Source organism: Tupaia chinensis, unplaced genomic scaffold (assembly GCF_000334495.1).
Source record: "Tupaia chinensis unplaced genomic scaffold, TupChi_1.0 Scaffold139612_1, whole genome shotgun sequence".
Classification (NCBI taxonomy): domain Eukaryota; kingdom Metazoa; phylum Chordata; class Mammalia; order Scandentia; family Tupaiidae; genus Tupaia; species Tupaia belangeri.
The window spans coordinates 2,115,123-2,134,969 of record NW_006199495.1 but is presented as its reverse complement, the minus strand read 5'-3'; the positions used below and the strand labels follow the sequence as shown (position 1 = coordinate 2,134,969).

Here is a 19,847-nt window from a genome sequence, read left to right as displayed (position 1 = left end):
GGGGGGCTGGGGCACCCCGGGAGCGGCGGCGGCAGCAGAGGCGGCCGTGGCAGCGGAAGGTTCTCTCACCAGGGCTGGACTTAATAACTTTGGAACTGTCCACCAGTGTCACGTCCCGAACATGAGCCTCCTCCTCTCCTTCTACCTGCTCGGGTTGCTTGTCAGTAGCGGGCAAGGTAGGAGTGTGGTGCTTTATTACCTTACTTTCCCTCCCCCTTCCACTCTGCCAGGAGGGGCGACGAGGGAGGCACGGGAAGAATGAAATGAAAGAACTAAAGTTACAGTTATTGTTGCTGTTATTATTTGTATTTTCGCTCGGTCTTGTAGCTGCCCCTCACATTGTATCTGTGTTGTGGAGACCCTTAAATAAGAGAAGAGAAAACGCAGAATTGGAGATGGGCACCGGTGACCTGGAGATTGAGGCAAACTGCTTCATTTTCTGGGAATTTGGCTTTTTTTTTTTCCTGATTTTCATTATCAAAAATTGGATGAGTATGTTGGTGTGTGTTAACAAATATCCGAGGTTGCGGAAGGAAAGGGCATGGTGGTGTTTCACAGAAGCAGCAAAAACTATCAGCATTAAACTCATTTGTAAAACATCTCTGTTGTGTGCAAGAAATTCAATTCTTAGAGACTCTTTTTTTTTTTTTTTCTCCTTTCCCAAGACCCCAGTTCCTGGCTGTGAAGTGAACGATGATGGCTTATTTCTGTTGGAAACTAAGAGCGGGGGCCATAGATGTGTGTAAGAAAGCGAATGGATAAAACTAGGGATTGTTGCAGTCATTCATTTTGACACCCCCCTCGTTAATACAGCAAGGTTGAAAATGTTTAAAACATTGAAATGTAATTATACCTGTGAGGTATTTTGGATTGTGGAGAACTGGTGAGAGCTTTTATCTCTTTAAAAAAATATGTATAGCCTAGGAGAATAACCTGAGAGAGAATGTGGAAGCGATGTCTGTCTGCATAGGGGTAGATACAAATTTATATTGCCTTTTTAGATATGTTACAGTCACATAAATGTATTTGTGATAAATGGAAGCATTTTCAACTGTCCACATAAGTTTGGACATTTAATTGGAGGCAAAAATTGGTAAAACATGCATTGGTGGATAAGTCTTGAAAGGAAAGGAAAATAGCAGTAATTTGTGATATGTAAAAAATTGCAAGGAATGTTATAAGTGCAGCACAAATTTTTTTTGGAGGAAATGATAAATTACAAGACAAGTTAAAATATCCCTGCTATGTTTGACTCTAAGCATTTTTAATCCTATTCTGCGTTGCTCATGTGGTCCAGCAGGGGGTGGTAGAACTCCACTTTAAGCCCAGAAATGGTGGTTTCTCTCTTCCACACAGTCCTTCTATCATTCTTCAGCAGGGCTTGACATTTGGGATGTGAAGCCTTCCTTTCTCTGCCCTTCTCCTCCCCAAAGCTATAGTGTTAGTGGTTGATGAAACATGATTGGATGCAGATTTTATGTTCAGACATCTGAATGCAAATCCTGGATGTTGCTTATAGTTTGTAAAGTGTCTGAGTAAGATGTTCATTTTCCCTTCCTAACAGAGTAGGCAATATTTCAGTCAGGAAAATTGCAGATATGTTCATCAGAAGCTGAGATGAGACCAATCCGTTCATTCAGTTGTTGTTGTAACACAAATCAACATACAACTATGTCCCCACATACCACTCTGTCCTACTTGAATTTTTGAAGAGCTGCTGACTGTGCTCAACTGTTCATTTATAACACAGACAGGTATTTCTGAATACTGAATAACCAGTCCCCTGAAAATTGTAGTTAAAATACAACTGCAATCAAAGAAGTAAGGATAGATGAGGTGGAGAAAATGGGTGCATGGCGGGAAGAGGTCATATGCACACTTCAGATTACATTGGAGAAGAAAAACATGTCTCAATTGTCGTGGGTCTATCATTGCAGAGACTAATTGTATTGGAATTTGGGGATATAAGGGCCATGTAGGAAAATTTGAATACCTAGGTTTGAATTGTGCACACAGATGTACATCATCTGGGTCTGTATATGTAACGCATATCTGAAATTGTGATTCAGCTCATTAATCATTCAAAATACAAGGGGGTGAAGAGGGATTCTGAGACTGAAGTGTGCCTGAAGGGGAGCCCACATTCACGGGAATGAGACAAGGTGGAGGGAGAGCACCCTTGAAAAGATCTCCCTATCTAGTACCGTTTCAAAATGCACGGCACTCATGGAGGCATAGATGCATATCAGAGGAGCCTAGCGTTTGTGAAAAGAAACATGTAGCACTTCTGCGCTGTGTATCTTAATGAAGTCCACGATACTGGAAATTGAAATCTTCATCCTGGAGTCCGAGTCCTCTACGCTAGTATGTTGTTCTCTAATTAAGGATGCAGCAGCAAGGATCAGACACACCACTGGGAGCTGTTTAAAAAAAAAAAAAAGGACCTTGTGTAACTCATAATTTTGTTTATTCTTTTGTAAACGGGGCCATGGAAAAGCTGCCAGTCAGTGATCCCTAGGCTTGCCTTAGAAATACTAAAATCCCAGCTTGCTGATTTATGTTTCCAACAATATACTTGCAGGAGATTTTATGAAGCATGATTGAAGCTATTGCTTTGGAAAGTGGTGGCAGTTAGGCTGGGGAAAGGCGACGGTGATGTATTCTCTTTTAAGTAGTCAAAACGTTTGGAACTGCAGCAGTGAATGGGAGAAAAGAACACAAGTGAAAAGCCGACTAGACTAACTTAAGTGGATGCCAATACCATCATTAGCTAACGAGGCCTAATAGTTCTCCTAACTTTCAACACATTATTGTTCTAATGTACTGAGAGTCTTTTATTATTATTATTATTATTATTATTATTATTATAGAAATATCCCTACAGCTTTAAAGGCCTCTCATTTCCACTGCAAGATTGATATCTGATGAAGTTAAGGCTGGAATTTATTGGTCAGGTCTGAATTTAATTGTCAGTGAAGGAATATGCTATAATTGCGAAACTTTTGCAATTATTTTTTCCCTTTGTATTCAAAACTCGTTCCTATCATGAATCTCAAGTGATAACTGAAGTCTCTGATTAACAGTGCATTTACTATTGGGATCTTCGTAAATTCGGGTTCCTAAACTGTAGTACACATGGGTAAATTTCTTTCTTTTTCTTCTTTTAATTTTAAGATTACCATCTTCCTCTTTTAAAAATTACCCATGTGTGATCAAAAAAACATCTATTACTGGATGTTGACATACATAAAATGAAAGCACAGTTGTATCAAACCCTAAACTAAGCACCGTGCTATTCATTTCTCTTGCAATCCAGTTCAGCCATGTATAGTGAGAACACTTACCTAAGCCAAAATCATGGGGCGAGAAGAGGGTAATTTGCCCAGTTAATTAGTTAAACCCGGCATCTGCTTACAGTTACTCTTTCGGGTAAAGCACTAGTAAGTCATTGTTCACTGGAGAAGTGAGCCTTTCTACAAATAGAGCACAGGTGTGTGGGTCTGCTCCTTTCAGGTCTACAGGCGAGATGGCCACACACCCATCTCTGTCTAGGCTGTCAAAAGAGTTACTGCCACTCCTCTTTCTCTTTTCTAGATACCCCATTCTAAATCTTTGATCCCAGACTCTTTGTGCAAGTTTTTATTTTTTTTTGAACCAACTGCATATTCATTTGCACTTAGAGGAGATGGACTATATAAATTAATATCTTTATTGTCAATGAGTAACCCAGAGGATTTTCTTCTCTGTTTCATGTCAAAGGAACCAAGCATGATTTTTTTTTTTCACTTTAGTTTCTAATGCTGAATCAGAGGCCACAGAACAAGAAGGGAAGTTGTTGGGTCCCCAGTGTGGGATAAGTCTTTTGAATGACACAGGGGGCTAATGTTCTCCCAGAGGTAATGTCCTACTACAGATGCAATTAATGGAACAAAAGAACCTCATTCCGTGTGAGGAGAAAGTCAAACTTCATGTAATTTGGTAAACCGTATGCCCTTCTTTCCAAAATAGAGCGAGTTTATAACGGAACTGAGAGCTGAGCTACAGAGATGGAGACGAGTAACCAAGCTGAAGAGTGAAATTTGTTTTTGCCTGTTTTCTTGCCATGGGAACAGTGAGGATAGAAACAGTATCGACAATCTGAAGGATCTGGAACTCGTCCTGCTGCTTTGTCTGGCTTTCGACATTTGGGAAAACATTTTAACTTTTCTGTTTTCAGGGTCACCTCTCTTAGAAATCAACTTTTGAGAGCATGAAGAAAAGTGCCCCATAAGGGGTAGAATGAGCCTGAATTGCTTTTGTTTGATCTTAAATAAAATGAATCCTCTGGGTGTTAGTATATGCAAAATTAATTCCAAAATTTTAATATGCTTATAAAGGGAAGATCATTGTTTTTTTTCCCCCTTTTATTGACTAAATTCTAAATTAGTGTGCCTTTTATAGTATCCCAGTTATATTGACGCTAGGCCTATTTAAAAGATACAAACTAGGTGGAATTTTCTAAATTTTATGATATGAAAATCCTTTAAGATACAATGTGTTTTTATGCTTTTATTAAATATAATATCCCAGGACTTCATAAAGCCAAGCTTTATTTAATCGTTCAGCAAATAAAAGTACTTTTCTATGGCACCCTTTTAAGTATTTTAATAACTTTTAATGATTTATAATTATAACAATAGTGAAATCCCAAAGAGCTGTGAATATATTTCCTAGATTCACATGTTCATTATTGCTACAAACAATTCATCAAACATTAGAAGACATTTTAGGGAATGACGATATAACAAAATAGAATTTTAATACATTTAAATAATAATGAAGGTGGAGAATTTTAAGAATATTTGTAAGCATAGCAGTTGAAAGGCGAGAATTGAAAAATTTCAGATCAATTGATCAGTATTTTCTTTACTCCACCTTAACTTTATTCAAATTAACAAGGAAAGGAACGGAGCACTGGACTGGAATCAGAAGACCTACATGACTAAGTTTCTTGACCTTGCTGAGGAAAATTAAACTCTTTGAAGCACGATTTGCTTATTCAAAATTGTGATATAAAAATATCCGGCTAGTTGACCTTGGTCCTCAGTCATGACAGGCAACAATTGTGATACTACATATATCTTACACAGCTAGTAAGCAGTTCACACTAGATGCCAGTTTATTTTTTTTTTAATAATATGGCTGCAGATAAATTTGTGATTTAAAAACATCTCATTTATTCAAGTTTTTAAAATCACCATTAGCTGCCTTGCAATTTGAAAAAAAAAATTGAGTATAGATTGAAATTGAGGGTGATTGTTTCATCATTTATTGATGCATCTATTTATTTATGCTTGCTGTGTCCCAGACACCTCATTAGGCAGTCTTACATGTAATGGATCACAGGTTGTGTGATGAACAACTCCAGGGGGCGCCACTTAAAGTTGTAGTCCTAAAACACATTTATTGTCACAATTTTCCAGCAGATGGCAGTAAAAGGTCTTGAAGAATGGGTTGGTTTTCTTTGTATATGAATCCTTTGTATGGGTCAACATCATGCAGGTATTAGACACCAAGAGGCTTAGGATGGGCACACAGAATAAATGTCTTACCACAGATCAGATGAAAAGGTAAAAAAGGATTAATATCTGGAGCTGTGCTAACATGTCTTCAGTTCAAAGTAATGGATACTTACATTCTCTGCCATTTTGTTGGTTAATCAACTTACCAAAACTTGTTGAGGCTTTATGAGTGTTTTTTCTGCACCTTACAATAGTACCAACCACTTGTTCAAAGTGCTTTCAATTACCTTATCATTTATGATCATTACGGATACAGGGGGCTATTGGTTTTGTTTCATGAATAAAGAAACTGAGGTACAGAGGAATTATTTGATTTAGCTATATCAATTATGATTAGTTGTTATTTGGAATCAGGAACAAATTTTCTGACTTCCAGTTCAAAACCTATGTTTTAACATATTTGATGTATTTGACAAACTGCACGTGTGTGGAGAGGGTTGGTAAATAGAATTCAAAATTGATCATTAAGACCGCAAGTATAAATTTAAAAAGGCAAATAAGCATATGAGCGATCAATAAATTGTTCAACAAAATGTAAATGACAAAGATATCCTATAATTAATTGAAAGTCAAATGATCTATGTGAGTCCTTAGGAGTTCAGCTCCTAGAACAGTTTAAAATTTGTAGAGTGTTTATTAACCATCAGGCTCTGTTGTAATCATCCTGTAATTGTTACTGTTTTTCACCTTTATACAATGGCTATGAGGCATAGAATGTTAAACCATCTAGTGTTGCACAGCTGAGAAACAGAATTTGAACTTGGGACACCTCCAATGCCTACCTTCTCAAGTAGGACACCATCTTGCTGCTTACTGAAGCAGAGAAAGCTTGAACTTCAGAAGAGTAATTGGAGAAAATAATACTTGGAGAAAAAAAATATCAAGTTTTAGGAAAGGAAGCAAGTGTCCAGGGGACAGTTTATGGATTTGTGGAACTAATGAGACCATTAGACCCTTTGGAAAGGTGAATTATTAGACTCAATTATGAAAATATTAGTGACAATAGAGGAAGTAAAACCTCGAGAGCAAGCTGCGTTTGACTCCTATGTACATCTTTGGAAGCTCTTGTTTGTGCAGAAAAATAATATGATTAAAGTTTCAATTGTTTTTAAGTTTACTGGTCATGTGAAGGGTAGACCAGAAGAAAATTAGTAAGGACTGAGTGGGTTATGACTCCTCTTTCTATGGAAGAATGAATGGATTTTACTAATAAATCCAATTTGAGTAACTGGTAGGAAGGTGGCACCTGTAGTTTTTACACTGTAATTTTTTGACAGAAAGAATGCTTGTATCTATTTTATTTATTTATTTATTTTGAGAGGTTTTTGCTATAGGGTGCATACGCTTGCCAGAGGGACAGAAAGAGACAGAAACCGAAATCAAGAAATCACCCCCCGGGGGGATGACCATGCTGCAATCCCTCTCTCACGCGCCCGGGGGGATGACCATGCTGCAATCCCTTTCTCACGCGTACACGCACACTCACCCAAGCTTGAGTTTAAGCCACCAGGTCCAGGACTTGAACTGCAGTCGACTACATGGGAGTTCAGTGACATAGCCATTACACTAACTGCTGGTCCCAAGAATGGTTATATCTTAATGAAAATATTTAAGCTTACTTTTTGTTTTTCATTTAATTATATGTTCGCTCTGTGGTATCCATAGAACATCTAGACAAGATTACTTACAATAAATTTGGATATGCAAACTTGATTCTTTGGTATTTTCTTCAGAATAATTTCATTAGTTTTATTTAGTACTGGTTTACTTTGTCATTTTTATTTTTCAAGGCTATACCATGAATCATAGTTTTCATTTTCAAGTAAAGGCTCTCCACACATCACTAGCATCTTGAAAGAAGATACAAAAGCTAGGTGCAAATACCAGGAGAGACTTAACAAAGCTAGGATGTTACTTAAGATCGTTAAGGTTTTTGTTAATGCTTGGTAATAAATGTCTGCAGGTTTCTCCTGGTATTTTAGGGATGCAAATATGGTACTGTGGCCAAGTATGTCTTCTGTGCAAAATAAGCCAATGTAATATGGCTAAAACCTATATTATAATATGTGTAGGTCCCAATTTAAGAAAATAAGCACATTGGTATTTTAGTATTAACAAAAAGCCTTGTGAATATGTAACTTATCCAGCCTCCTTTTTTTTTTTTATTTTAAGATCCTCTAATACTAGGGTTTCTGGCTACTTTTATATATATTGTCTCACTTAATTTCTTTCTGATTATGAGTCTCTATTAAACACAGATATTGAACGTATTGTCTGGATAGAGCAATTGCATTTTTATATTCTAGTAGCAAATTTGTAGAGTGTCATGCATGAGAGAAATGATAAACAGATTGTGTATAGAGTAAACTACAATATGAGTTGCATGCCATATACTTTGCCAAAGTGCTGATATACCATATTTACATTCTTTTAATTTTTAAATTTATCTGAGATAAGCCAATTATAACTATTTAATACCATCTGCAATTAGCATATTTTCAATCTTATTCACTGCTTTTTCATACTTTGCAACATAGAATAACTGAGTTCACAATACCTGTTATGTAAGTTATTGACTATACACTAATACTTTACAGTAGGTAAAGCTTTTGAATTATCAAATGGTTAGAGTTATATTGTAAAATATATTGTTAAAAGGATGCACCATACCATATGAGACACATTAGTTAACAAAACACTTTTATAGTCAACTGTAATTTATCTATTTGAAAACCCACAATTATCTCAAAAGGTACAGTAGATATTATCGGGTTTTGGAAAAGTCATGCTGCATTTTTGTGTAGAAAAACAGGAAAATACATCATGACTTTTTTGATGATCCAATATTTATGATTTAGAAGATAAGATAAAATTACTTTCTCACACTCAAAAAGGTGAAATTACATGGTCAATAAAGACAAATAAATGATAGAGCCAGAATTTGATCAAAGTACTCTAGAGATACTACATTTTCCTTTTTCTTTTCTTTTCTTTTCTTTTTTAGGTTTTGCCATAGGGCATATGTGCTCTCTGGAGAGAAAGAGAGACAGGGACAGTGAAAGTGAGAAATCACTCCCCACGGGGATATGGCTACACCACAATCCCTTCTCTTCCATTCTTCTCCTGGTAACATGGGCAAGCACAGACGTGCACCTCATGTAATTTTTGAAGGCACCAGGTCCGGGATGCAAACTGCAGTCGGCCATGTCATAATCCTGTAATGTAACCGCTACTCTGTCTGCTGACTCCACACGTTTTCCTATTAAAGCGTCTCTAGCTTTTGTTTGTTCTACCCATATCCATGAAGCAATGGTCACAAATAGCATTTTGGTACAGTATATTTTGTATCACTGTGGCTTCAAAGTCGCTTTTGGATTCTACCTCGGTGACACTGTTAATTTCAACTAGAGGTCAACGTTCCATTTGAATTACTTGTGAGTGCCTTATTTAGGACAGTACAAATTTTGCCCTTTTATTCCTTTACACTTAACTGTTCTTTCTGCCTCATTGGTTGTCAATATGTACACCAAGCACTCTGATTCTGTTCCTGGAATTCCTAGATTTTAAACCTGTGGGACTACAGTTTCTCTCTCTCTCTCTCTTTTGTTTAATAGATTTTTGCTATGGGGTGCATGCCCTCTCCAGAGAGACAGAGAGAGACAGAGAAATAAAGTGAGGAATTATTTCCCAGGGGGAATGGCCATGCTACAGTCCCTTCTCTCCTCTCCTCCTGGGATTCTGGGCATGCATATATGCGTTTCAAGCCACCAGATCTTGGACTCAGTATGCAGTTGATCATGTTGGAGTCCAGCACCCTAACCAGTATGAAACCTGCTGACCCCAAACTTCTTTTTTTTTTCATGTTTTCTTTAATAATTTCTGTTATTTTTCTTCAAGATTCATCATAAGTCTGTCATCATTGAAGTCACCTTTTATTTCTCAGCAAATATAATCAATTGCTATAGACCAGTTATAGTTCAATGCCCTGGGTTATTTTTCTTCAAGATTCATCATAAGTATGTCATCATTGAAGTCACCTTTTATTTCTCAGCAAATATAAATTAATCAATTGCTATAGACCAGTTATAGTTCATTGCCCTGGGGGAGCCATTGAAGATGAAGATGATAATACATACAAATTTGAAAATGTGAAACTTCCCTCTCCTGTGAACTTCTGTGTGAGCTCCATGAAAAGAAGGATGCCTTTCCATGCTGGGTTCCTGTTACATGCACTGTTTTTGATTAGATAGTTCACTTTAAATTCATATGTGTATTCCTAGAACATAGTAGATGCATAGTAAATATATACTAAATGAATATTTAAGTGCTATCAAACAAAAGTAGAACAAAATGATTATTTAAATGTATGCTTATTTTCTTTCCATATTGATTTGTTTTATTGTGAATATATGCATTGCAGTGAACATTTATTTCAAACATTTTGCTTGTATGAGTGCCATGCTTGTCACAGATCTTCAATAAATATGGGAATGTGTATAAATATTAAAGTTATGTTGATTATTTCATTCAGGAGATGTAACAAAGATGACTTGCCTTGTCTTTGATCTTACCTCCTCACTGAAAATTAATTAGGCTTGGTATTAGGCAAACTTAACTTTGCTGAAAGATTTGTTCTTTCGAATCCTTGTCTGAGGCATAGGAGATGTTTATGTAAGTGGGGGTTTCAAAAGTCTTTACTATCTATTGAAATATAGAAATAAATTGAGGGAGGTATAATATGTTGATAATGATTTAATTTACTAGATTAGATATTGTCAATAGGAAATGTCTGATATGTCAATAAAGCAAGTATTTAAAGTCTTAAAAATCAAGATAATCTCCTGTGGTTAATTAAAGGTTGATTACTCATTCAATGCTTATTGGAAACCAATTCTAAACTGTTTGTATAGAAAGACAAACAGGAAAAGAATGTTTTACCTTTTTTCTCCCACAGGTACTTGGATTTTGTCTCTTTTTAAAAATGAAATTTTACTGAACTCAAAAACTCCTTTTGTCTGGGAGTCATATTTCTTCTATTTTATGGTGTTGTGTTGGTTTTAATTTCAAACATAGAAGCATTTAATTACACAATAAGTTTTCAGATTCTCTAGAATATCTTTACCCCTTATTTGTCTGCCTACCAGCTTTATACACTTATTATCTCTCCCACTTTTATCTTGAAATCAAAGATATTACTACTGCTTCTGATTTATCCACTCTTACTTGTATGTTTACTCCTCAAATTTCACATAATTAATAATCACTTCCATCGGTTATTGAGATGAGTCATTTCATTTCCAAGTCCCCTCATAGGCCCCATGCTAATGTGCTCTGCCTCTGTGGGGGTTCTGCATGGTCTCCAACTTAAAAACAAAATTCACCATAAGTTATTAAGTGCTTTGATACCTTCATCTATGCTTATGAAAACCTTTGTGACCTCGTCCATATGAAAGTGAAAAGTTCAACTTTAGTATCCTCCTGTTATTTTAACTTATTAAAAGAATAGTACAGAATTCTCAGCTTTTATTCAATGTCCTAAGTTGCTAATATATCTCCCCTTTTCTTTTTCACTTCGATTCCAGTGAAGATATTAAAAATACCCCCTTTCCTACATTGTGCATTAATGCAGGGTTTGTTTGATGAAGCAACTTCAACCAGAATGTATCTTCTTGCTGGGAGAAAAGTAAAAGGATTAAGAGATTGCCTAGGTGGGGAAAGGAGACATTTTTATTAGACAACTTATACTTGACTATTTCCACTCACCTTTCTCTCCATTTACCTCATTTAACTGCCCCCACATCTTAGGTGGTACGTATAGATACTGATGTGTGAAGAAACAAGATACGTTTTATAAATTGATTTTTACTAATTATGCCTTCCAAACACATTCTAACCTCCAAGCAGAAATGCATGCAGGGAGCTGAGGTTGAGTGATAAAGGAAAGTAAACACTCATAGTAAAGATTAATCACTGTTTTGTTTCAAGTAGCATAATTTATCAGCTAAAAGAGAATGAAGATGTGGGTGGTTGTGCCAGATGTTTAAAGAGCCTGGCTGAAATCCCATGTGGTTCTCTGTATGTGTGTGTGTGTGTGTGTGTGTGTGTGTGTGTGCGTGTGTGTGAATATATACATACATGTATGTGTATGTGTGTGTATATATGTATGTATATATATATATATGTGTGTGTGTGTTTGTATATAGAGGAGAAGGAGATGCCCCACAACACACAGAATGATTTCAGGCAACCTGGTATTCTCAGTGCCCAGTGTTTATTTACATGTATGTATTTGGTGAATCAATAGAATGAAAGAAGAAAACCTGTCAGCCACTCTGCAGGGTATTTTCATAGGGGTTATTTCATTTTTAAATTCAGACACACATAGGAGTTCTGAAAATTATTTTACAGAGGAGGGGGCTGAATTTCATAAAAGCTATACAGTATCTAGTAAGTGAAAAACCTGAACTTCATATTCAGGAATAATTGGCTCTCAAATTAAATTAATTCCATTGACTATATACTCCCCTGAAGTGGCAAGGGATTACTGAAGAGTGAAAGCAAGCACTGGGAGTACTTCTAATTTCCGATTTTTACCACTTTTTCTGATCATTTCCTGCCTACTAACCTTTCAGCTTTATATAAGTGTACTTGCAAAATAAAATTTGAATGTATAGCAGTGTGCAGTGTAATGTTTTGCTATATGTATTGTGTAATTATCAAACTCATTGATATATCTGTCATCTCACATGCTCGTGTGTGCAGGAGGGAGGAGTATGAACATTTAAGATCTAATCCCTTGACAGTTTGAAGTATACAGTGTATTATTATTAACTATAGTCACCAAGTTGTGCATATTTCCAGACTTTTTTTCTTTCTGTCAACTGAAATGTTCTACCCTTTAACCAACATCTCTCTATTTACCCTAACTCCCTCCTCGCTACCATTCTACTTTCTGCTTCTACGAGCTTGCCTTTTTAAAATTCAACATATAAGTGGATTGTGCAGTATTTGCCTTTCTGTTCCTGGCTTATTTTACTTAGCTTAATGGCTTGCAGGCTCATTCACACAGTAAAAAATGATAGAATTTTCTTCTTTGTAAAAATTGGATATTGTTCACCCATGTACCACATTTCTTTATTCATTCTTAACCTTAGGTTGATTCCATGTCTTGGCTCTCTCGACTAGTACTGCAGTGAATATGGGAGTGCAGATATCTCTTCCACTCACTGAATTTGCATCCTTTGGATATATCCCAATATCTGAGATTGCTGGATCATATGACCCCAAAATCACAGGCAACAAAAGCAAACATAGACAAATGGAATTGCACCAAATTAAAGTTACTGCACAACAAAGGTAGTGTTAACAAAGGAAAGGGAATAAAACTATTTGTATACCATGTCTTTCTCCAATATGGATTCATATCCAAAATATATAAGAGACTCAATGCAATGGTGGCCCACCTGCTGTGGTGCATCAGTAATGCAAGTTCCCTGCCAGACTGGAAACCACATAACCAACTACGGGTTTGGATCCCTAGTTCAGCTTTAAAACACAGTGGATTAAAAATGAGCAAAGAGGGAACAAGCAGTTAGTGTAACGGCTATGTCGCTGGGCTCCCATGTAGTCAACCGCGGTTCACGTCCCAGACCCGGTGGCATAAAACTAACACCAGGCGCATGTGCGTGCGTGCCCAAGATCCCAAGAGGAGAATGGAGGAGAAGGGATTGCGGCCTGACCATCCCCCCTGGGGGGTGATTTCTCGCTTTCTATCTCTTCTATGTCTCTGTCTGTCTGTCTGGCGAGCGCACACGCCCTATAGTGAAAAAAATCTCTCCAAAAAAAAAAATGAGCAAAGAGGGACCAGCAGATGGTGTATGGGTTACATCGCTGGACACGCACGTAGTCCACGGCAGTTTGAGTCTCATCCCCATAGCTTAAAACTCACCCCAAGTGCCTGTGCATGGCAAAACCCCAAGAGGAAAATGGAGGAGAGGGGATTGTGGTATGGCCACCCCTTTAGTGCTGGGGTGGCAGGGGCAAGGAGGGCATGTGATTTCTTGCTTTCTGTCTCTCTGGCAAGTGCACATACTATATAGCAAAATTCTCTCTTGAAAAATGAGCAAAGGACTAAATAGATGAATTTCACAAATGTAGACATACCAATGAGCAACAGGAATAGAAAAAAATGCTCAGTGACATTAATCATCAAGGAAATGCCAATGAAAACCCAAAAAAGAACTATCACCTTGACTATTATCAAAAAGACAAAAGAGGGACCAGTAGATAGTATAGGGGTTACATCGCTGGACTCCCACTGTGGTTCGAGTCCTAGAACAGAACAGGTGGCTTCAAACTCATGCTGGGCTCGTGTGTGTGGCTGCCCAAGATCCTAGGAGGAGAACATAGAGGGTGAGAGGTTGTGGCCACCTACCAGGAGGGTGATTTCTTGCTTTCTATCTCTCTCTCTATCCCTGTCTATCTGATGAGTGCATGTGCCCTATAGCAAAAATCTTTCCCCTGCAAAAAATGAAAAAGTCAAAAGATAATAAGCATTTTGGTTTTGACCATGGTTTGTCTTTTTAAGTTTGATATTTGGAATTTTGTGTTGGGAGGTGGTGAGACCTGGTGGACATTGGTTCATGATCATTGCATCATGGAGGCAGCACTCTGGTGAACAGGTTCATTAGGTCTTCTGAGGCAGAGTGCGTTTTAGATCTTGTGAGAAGAGGTTAGTTCTCATGAGAGCTGAGTGCTGTACAAAGGGAGAACGAGCTGCTCAGTTTCTGCATGTTCCCTTCCTCTTGTGCTTCCATCGGCCATGCTGATGTCTTTTCCTTTACACTTACCAGGCTCTAGAGTTAGTAAATAAACTGCTGCCATCTTTATAAAATTACCCACTCTCAAGTATTTCTATGGGCAAAACAAAAAAAGGGCTAAGACATGAAGTGTTTCTGAATATGGGAGGAAAGAGAATACAGTGTGCCATTTGTAAGAATCCCAGTTAATACAGACAATATGGGAAAGTTTGAGGTTCCTTAAAAAAATTGTATCATCTGGTCATTTCTTTTGAACGTCCAATTCCAGGTGATTGACTGAAAATTATTCAATCAGTGGATCTTTTAATAACTGAAAAGATTTAGTGTTTGGGCCATCAGGTGGCATAGAGGTTAAGGTGCTAGATCTCACATAGCCAGCTGCTTGGTTTGGGTTCTGGACTTGAAAGCTTGAGAATAATGTTGAGTTCATATGCATGCATGCCCAAAATCCCAAAGGGAGACGGGAGGAGAAGGAATTCCCAAGTGGTCAACCCCCTGAGGGTGGCAATTATTCATCCCTCCTCCTTCCTGTCAAATGTATTAACTTTATAGCAAAAAAATTTTTTTTAAAGTTTAATAAACACACAGAACATCAAGATTTAGGATTTAGAGATATTAAAGATTCAGAATGGTTTTAAGGTGGGTAACTTGAATGTTCAGGTTAGTATAATTCATTAAGGAGCACATAGCATTAATATTTGAACATAAGCTATATGTACGCATGGCTTATCTTATTGAGAAACAATATAATAAGTAACAAATCGGTAGATCATGAGTTGATAGTTGACTTACAGAATATTTTCATATTTTATCAATTTAGGATACTTTGGGTTGCGAGGAGAGAAGAACAAATTTAAAAAGGCTTAATGATAAACATCTGCTACAGCATGTAGGAGACCATGTGGAGGCAGATTTGAATTTCATCTTTCTACTCAAGGTTTCTGCCGTTTTTCCTCAAAGTCACGGAAGAAACTTGATTTCAGCAGATCCATGTATCACATACTTATACCATAATATATGAAGTGGAGAAAGAAAGGAAAGTTCCTTCCATGATTTTCTTTAAAGGAAAAGTCTTTGTATGCAATCTACCAGGCTTTGCTCAGTTCTCACTATTAAGTCTATTTTACATGAACACTCCTGAACCAGTCACTGGTGAGAAGAATGGCATAATTTCCCTTGACTAATCAATTCTTTCCCGTTGCTAATGAGATTTGCTTCTTTGAAGTATATGTCGGCCAATCAAAATTAGTGTTCGTTGAGTATAGGAGAGTGAAGGAAGGAGAATAATATGAGGTAGATAATCAGATGTGTTTGTCACAGGCACATCCAAAAGGCCCTTTTTGGCAAAGAATATAAAAATGTCAAAGGTCAAGATTGATTAAGTATTAGCAGTATACAATTTCTATGAACTTCGCATGTATGTACTTATATCTTCTCTCAAATTAAGTTGATTTCTCTTTTCTAGTTGAGGAAAGGAAGAGATTAATGACTTTCCAAACTCATAGAACTGATCAGTGATGAAGTTGGGATTTGATCCCACCCTGCTGGGAAGGGCTGTCAGGTCACTTGTAAAAGGAAACCATCAATAGTATGCACACTTTTATTCTTATTGAATTTAAAAATAGTAAGATAAGGCTATTAATTTCGTTTGTGAACAAACAGACTATGTATGTCCTGGGCACACTTTTTTAAGAAAACTATTATACTTAAATTTATTTAATACTTATATGTACATATGGTTTTACCACTTAAAAAATATATTGGGACCAGCAGATGGCATAATGGTTTCATTGCTGAACTTCCACATATATGACCACTGTTTGAGTCCCGGACCCAGCAACTTAAAACTCATGTTGGGTGCATGTGCATGCATGCACAAAATCTTGAGAGAAGAATGGATGAGAAAGGATTGTGGCATGGCCATCCATCCTGGGGCGTGATTTCTCACTTTCTGTCTCCAGTGAGTGCACATACCCTACAGCAAAAATCTCTCTCTCCCTCTCTCTCTCAAAAAAAAAAAAGCTATATATACTTTAATTAGTACTAAAATTAATGATTTCAAATTATTATTTTTGCCTACTTTTGCCTCTAAGAAGAAAATGTACTCTATGATAGAACTGTGGGTCTATTATTCACACTTTGTATAATTAAAAACTAATTAGTAATGTTTAATTTCTCAAGACTACAAACAATATCTGTTGTCTTTCTGTTACCAAAATGAGCAGCTAAACAGCCCTCGCACCTATTTTCTTAAAGAAAACTCCCAGCACACGAGTTTCATAACTGATCATGTTTTCTATCAGAACGTATTCAGTGGGTATAGATAAAATCAGTGTTTGAAGCATGAGTGCCCCGGTTCCAGCTCAGGTACTGAGATTGAGCTACATGCACAGGCTCGAATCCTTCATTTCATTAATCCAGTTTCTAATAGAAGAGACAATGGTGGCTACATTTTTAATGGTGTTATTTCTTTCTTTTACATTGCATGGAACAACTGAATTACAACATTTCTTCTTATGAAAGCTGCTGAACAAATTGTTTAACCTATTTGTGATATCACTGTAAGGATTGGATCATAAACTTGTAGGTACAAATTCTCTTGTGCCTCAGACAATCTTTGATTGTCGTGTCCCTTCTGAGGATTACTAAATAGATAATCTGCTTCTATTTCTGATGACAGAGAACATATTCATTTGTGTAAAGAGCTTTTGTGAGATGTGTTGATTCTGTTTTTCAGGTAGAGCATTTCTGTATTTCAGGACAACTAAGTGCACTTATTTGCAGTAGAGTAAGCATGTTCAAATAAGATAGTTTATATTTACTTTATTGTTGGCTACTTTATAGTTTTGTGGAAATAAAACATATTTTGAGAAAAGCTTTCCTTTTTCCATAACCAGCATTGAATGGTCCCATTGTGAAACATTTCTATGATTTTCCTTTTACCCTTTATGGAATAGTGACACCAGTCAAAATTGTTCCTCAAGTGTTCGGCATTCACGTCATGTGCTGGTCATTGAAGCATTCTGACTGAACGTTTGGATAGTAAATGGATTCATGCCAGCACACGGCAGTTCCAGGTGTTGAGGCCAGTGTCTGCCCTGCGCCGAGGTGAAACTCTCTCCCCATGCATTGCATTGGTAGTTGTTTCCTATGAATAAACTTGGATCTTGTGGCCTAGTATTTATCTTTAGCACATAATCCAATGCCAGTATTTTATGTTCAATTCTGTTCTACACTCAGTGAAGCCTAGATCTTCATGTCACAATATCTAAACATCTTCCTTTTCATTTTTGTCTCATCTCAAAGCAACATTTTTGATAACTGTATTTGCAGAATATTTTTTATTTTTTGTTTGTAGGCATGCCAGAGGCTGTGTGATGATGAGGAGCAGAGTTTGGAATCTGACAGATTTGCACTCAAATCTTGCTCACTTACCTGATGCTGTGAAATATTGAGAGAGTGACATTTTTTCTTTTTTTCTTGAGAAGTTTTTGCTGTAAGACACATGCAGTCACCAGAAAGAGAGACAGAAAGTGAGAAATCACCCCTCAGGGAGGATGGCTATGCTGCAATCCCTTATCCTCCATTCTTCTCTCAGGATCTTGGGCATGCATGCACATGTGCCTGGCATGCGTTTAAGCCGCCGGGGTCAGGACTCGAACCATGGTTGACTACATGGGACTCCAGTGACATAGCCATTATGCTAACTGCTGGTCCTGAGAGAGTGACTTCTTATTAAGTGACTCACTTCATTTCTTATTGTAGACTTTTCCTTACAATATTTCTTAGTATTCTCATCTGTAAAATGGGAATAATAATAGTTCTAATTATAGAATATTCTATTCATATCAGTTATCATCATTAATATTACTGTAGAGTCAAGTTGTTACACATTTTTTGATCATTTATTTGCTAAGCTGCCTTGAAAGACTTTCAAAAAGAATTTGGACATACGAAAACAATGCTCTGGTAAGATGTCAGGGCACCTATTTTGAGGTAGTTACAAGTTTTGGAAGGTGTGTTATCACTTTGCCACTGAACACACTATTTTTTGTTTGTCCACACTGTGCTAAGATATCAGCTCAAAATCTGGCATTTGGGACCTTTATGATATCCAGGAGCTCGGTGCTACTTTGTGCTAGCTGTTTGTCATGCTGCTACAAGGCATAGCTGAGGTGGAGTGTAGAATTGAGGATAATCTTATTACTTGACCCAGAAATGTCTGAATTCGGAATCAATACTAAGGTCAGTGTCCCCATCAGGGCTATCTACTCTCTGGTACTTTCCTTTCCCTCCCCTCACCCTACTCAGATGGTTGGGTTCTGGCAGAAATTTATTGTCCTTGCTTACTCCCTCACTCTTCTCTGTCTTTAACTTAAGCATAGATATTTTTCTACCTGTACTGTGGGTAGTGTCTATGTTATGAGGATGTTCTGTGCACAGAAGTTTCCAGCCTCCTGTGTAAAGCTTCACCTGGGCTCCCCTTGACCAGGCTCATGCTCACAGGTGGGGTAGTCTCTCCCTTGTGACTGCCTGGGGGTTCTCCCCATAGTCTATACTATTGGGTGCCTGTGTGAGCTTCAGTGATCCTTCCAGCTAGTTTGGTTTATTTACTCTCCTCTAATATCTATATTCTAATAATGAAATAGGAATACTTTTTAAATCTCAGTTATGTTACCACGGAGCCAGGTAAGACTCAGGGAAGGAAAAAAATGCAGTCTGTCTGTGGCCAAGTGGATTTCCCTATCTTTGTTCTCTATTCTAGCTAATGATACTGGTGAATTTCCCATGCTTACTTTTAGGAAACAAATTCTGTTTTTTTTTTTTTTTCTTGAATCTTTTAGTGATGGTAGGAGTAATGTTTGTGGGGGTAGACATTGTAGGGTGAGATGATAGATTGCCTTCTGAATCCTCCCAAAGATTATACAAGAAAAATAGGAGGTAGCAAGAATCTAATAAACCCTTGACCATCTCCAGATTGTATCCTTCCCAAGAATGGGAAAACTATTCTTATTGCAGGTGCATTCTGCTTTCTAAATGGATCTTTTTTTTTTTTTTTTTTAGTCAACTTTTCTCTGGGTCATTAGTTATTGATACTTAAAGACACTTTTTAAGAAAGAATTCTTTTCAACGTGGATTTTGACCTTAAAAGCTTAGCATTCAAGGCTCAACATTCTTCTATGATTTATTTTAAAATGCTGTTTGAAAATCAAAGTGGAACCCTGGCTCTCAACTCTTACATTCCCCATCATGTAGTAGGTGGCTCAGTTTTCTGGGCAGAACACTGGATGGAGCAAGGTTTAGAAAGCTATAGGGTTATAAAAGTCAATGTGTAGACATGTAAGAAAGAACAAGAACTACATGAACAATAGTAGAGAAAACTGAGAAATCAGTGACATTTGTGTATACAAACATTCAAAGATTGACTTGATGTCTCACTCTAAAATTCAGAGTCATTTTCTACAGG

General features: G+C 37.1%; 1 protein-coding gene across 1 annotated transcript in view; it reads left to right on the top strand.

Annotated features, from left to right (window-relative positions):
- Positions 1–19,847, top strand: part of NCAM2 (neural cell adhesion molecule 2) — a 602,380-nt gene that overhangs the window by 341 nt on the left and 582,192 nt on the right. The window contains exon 2 of the mRNA XM_006162056.3: positions 73–176. Coding sequence (XP_006162118.1) covers positions 122–176 — 55 coding nt within the window. The 5' untranslated portion in view covers positions 73–121. The remainder of the gene's footprint in view (positions 1–72; positions 177–19,847) is intronic.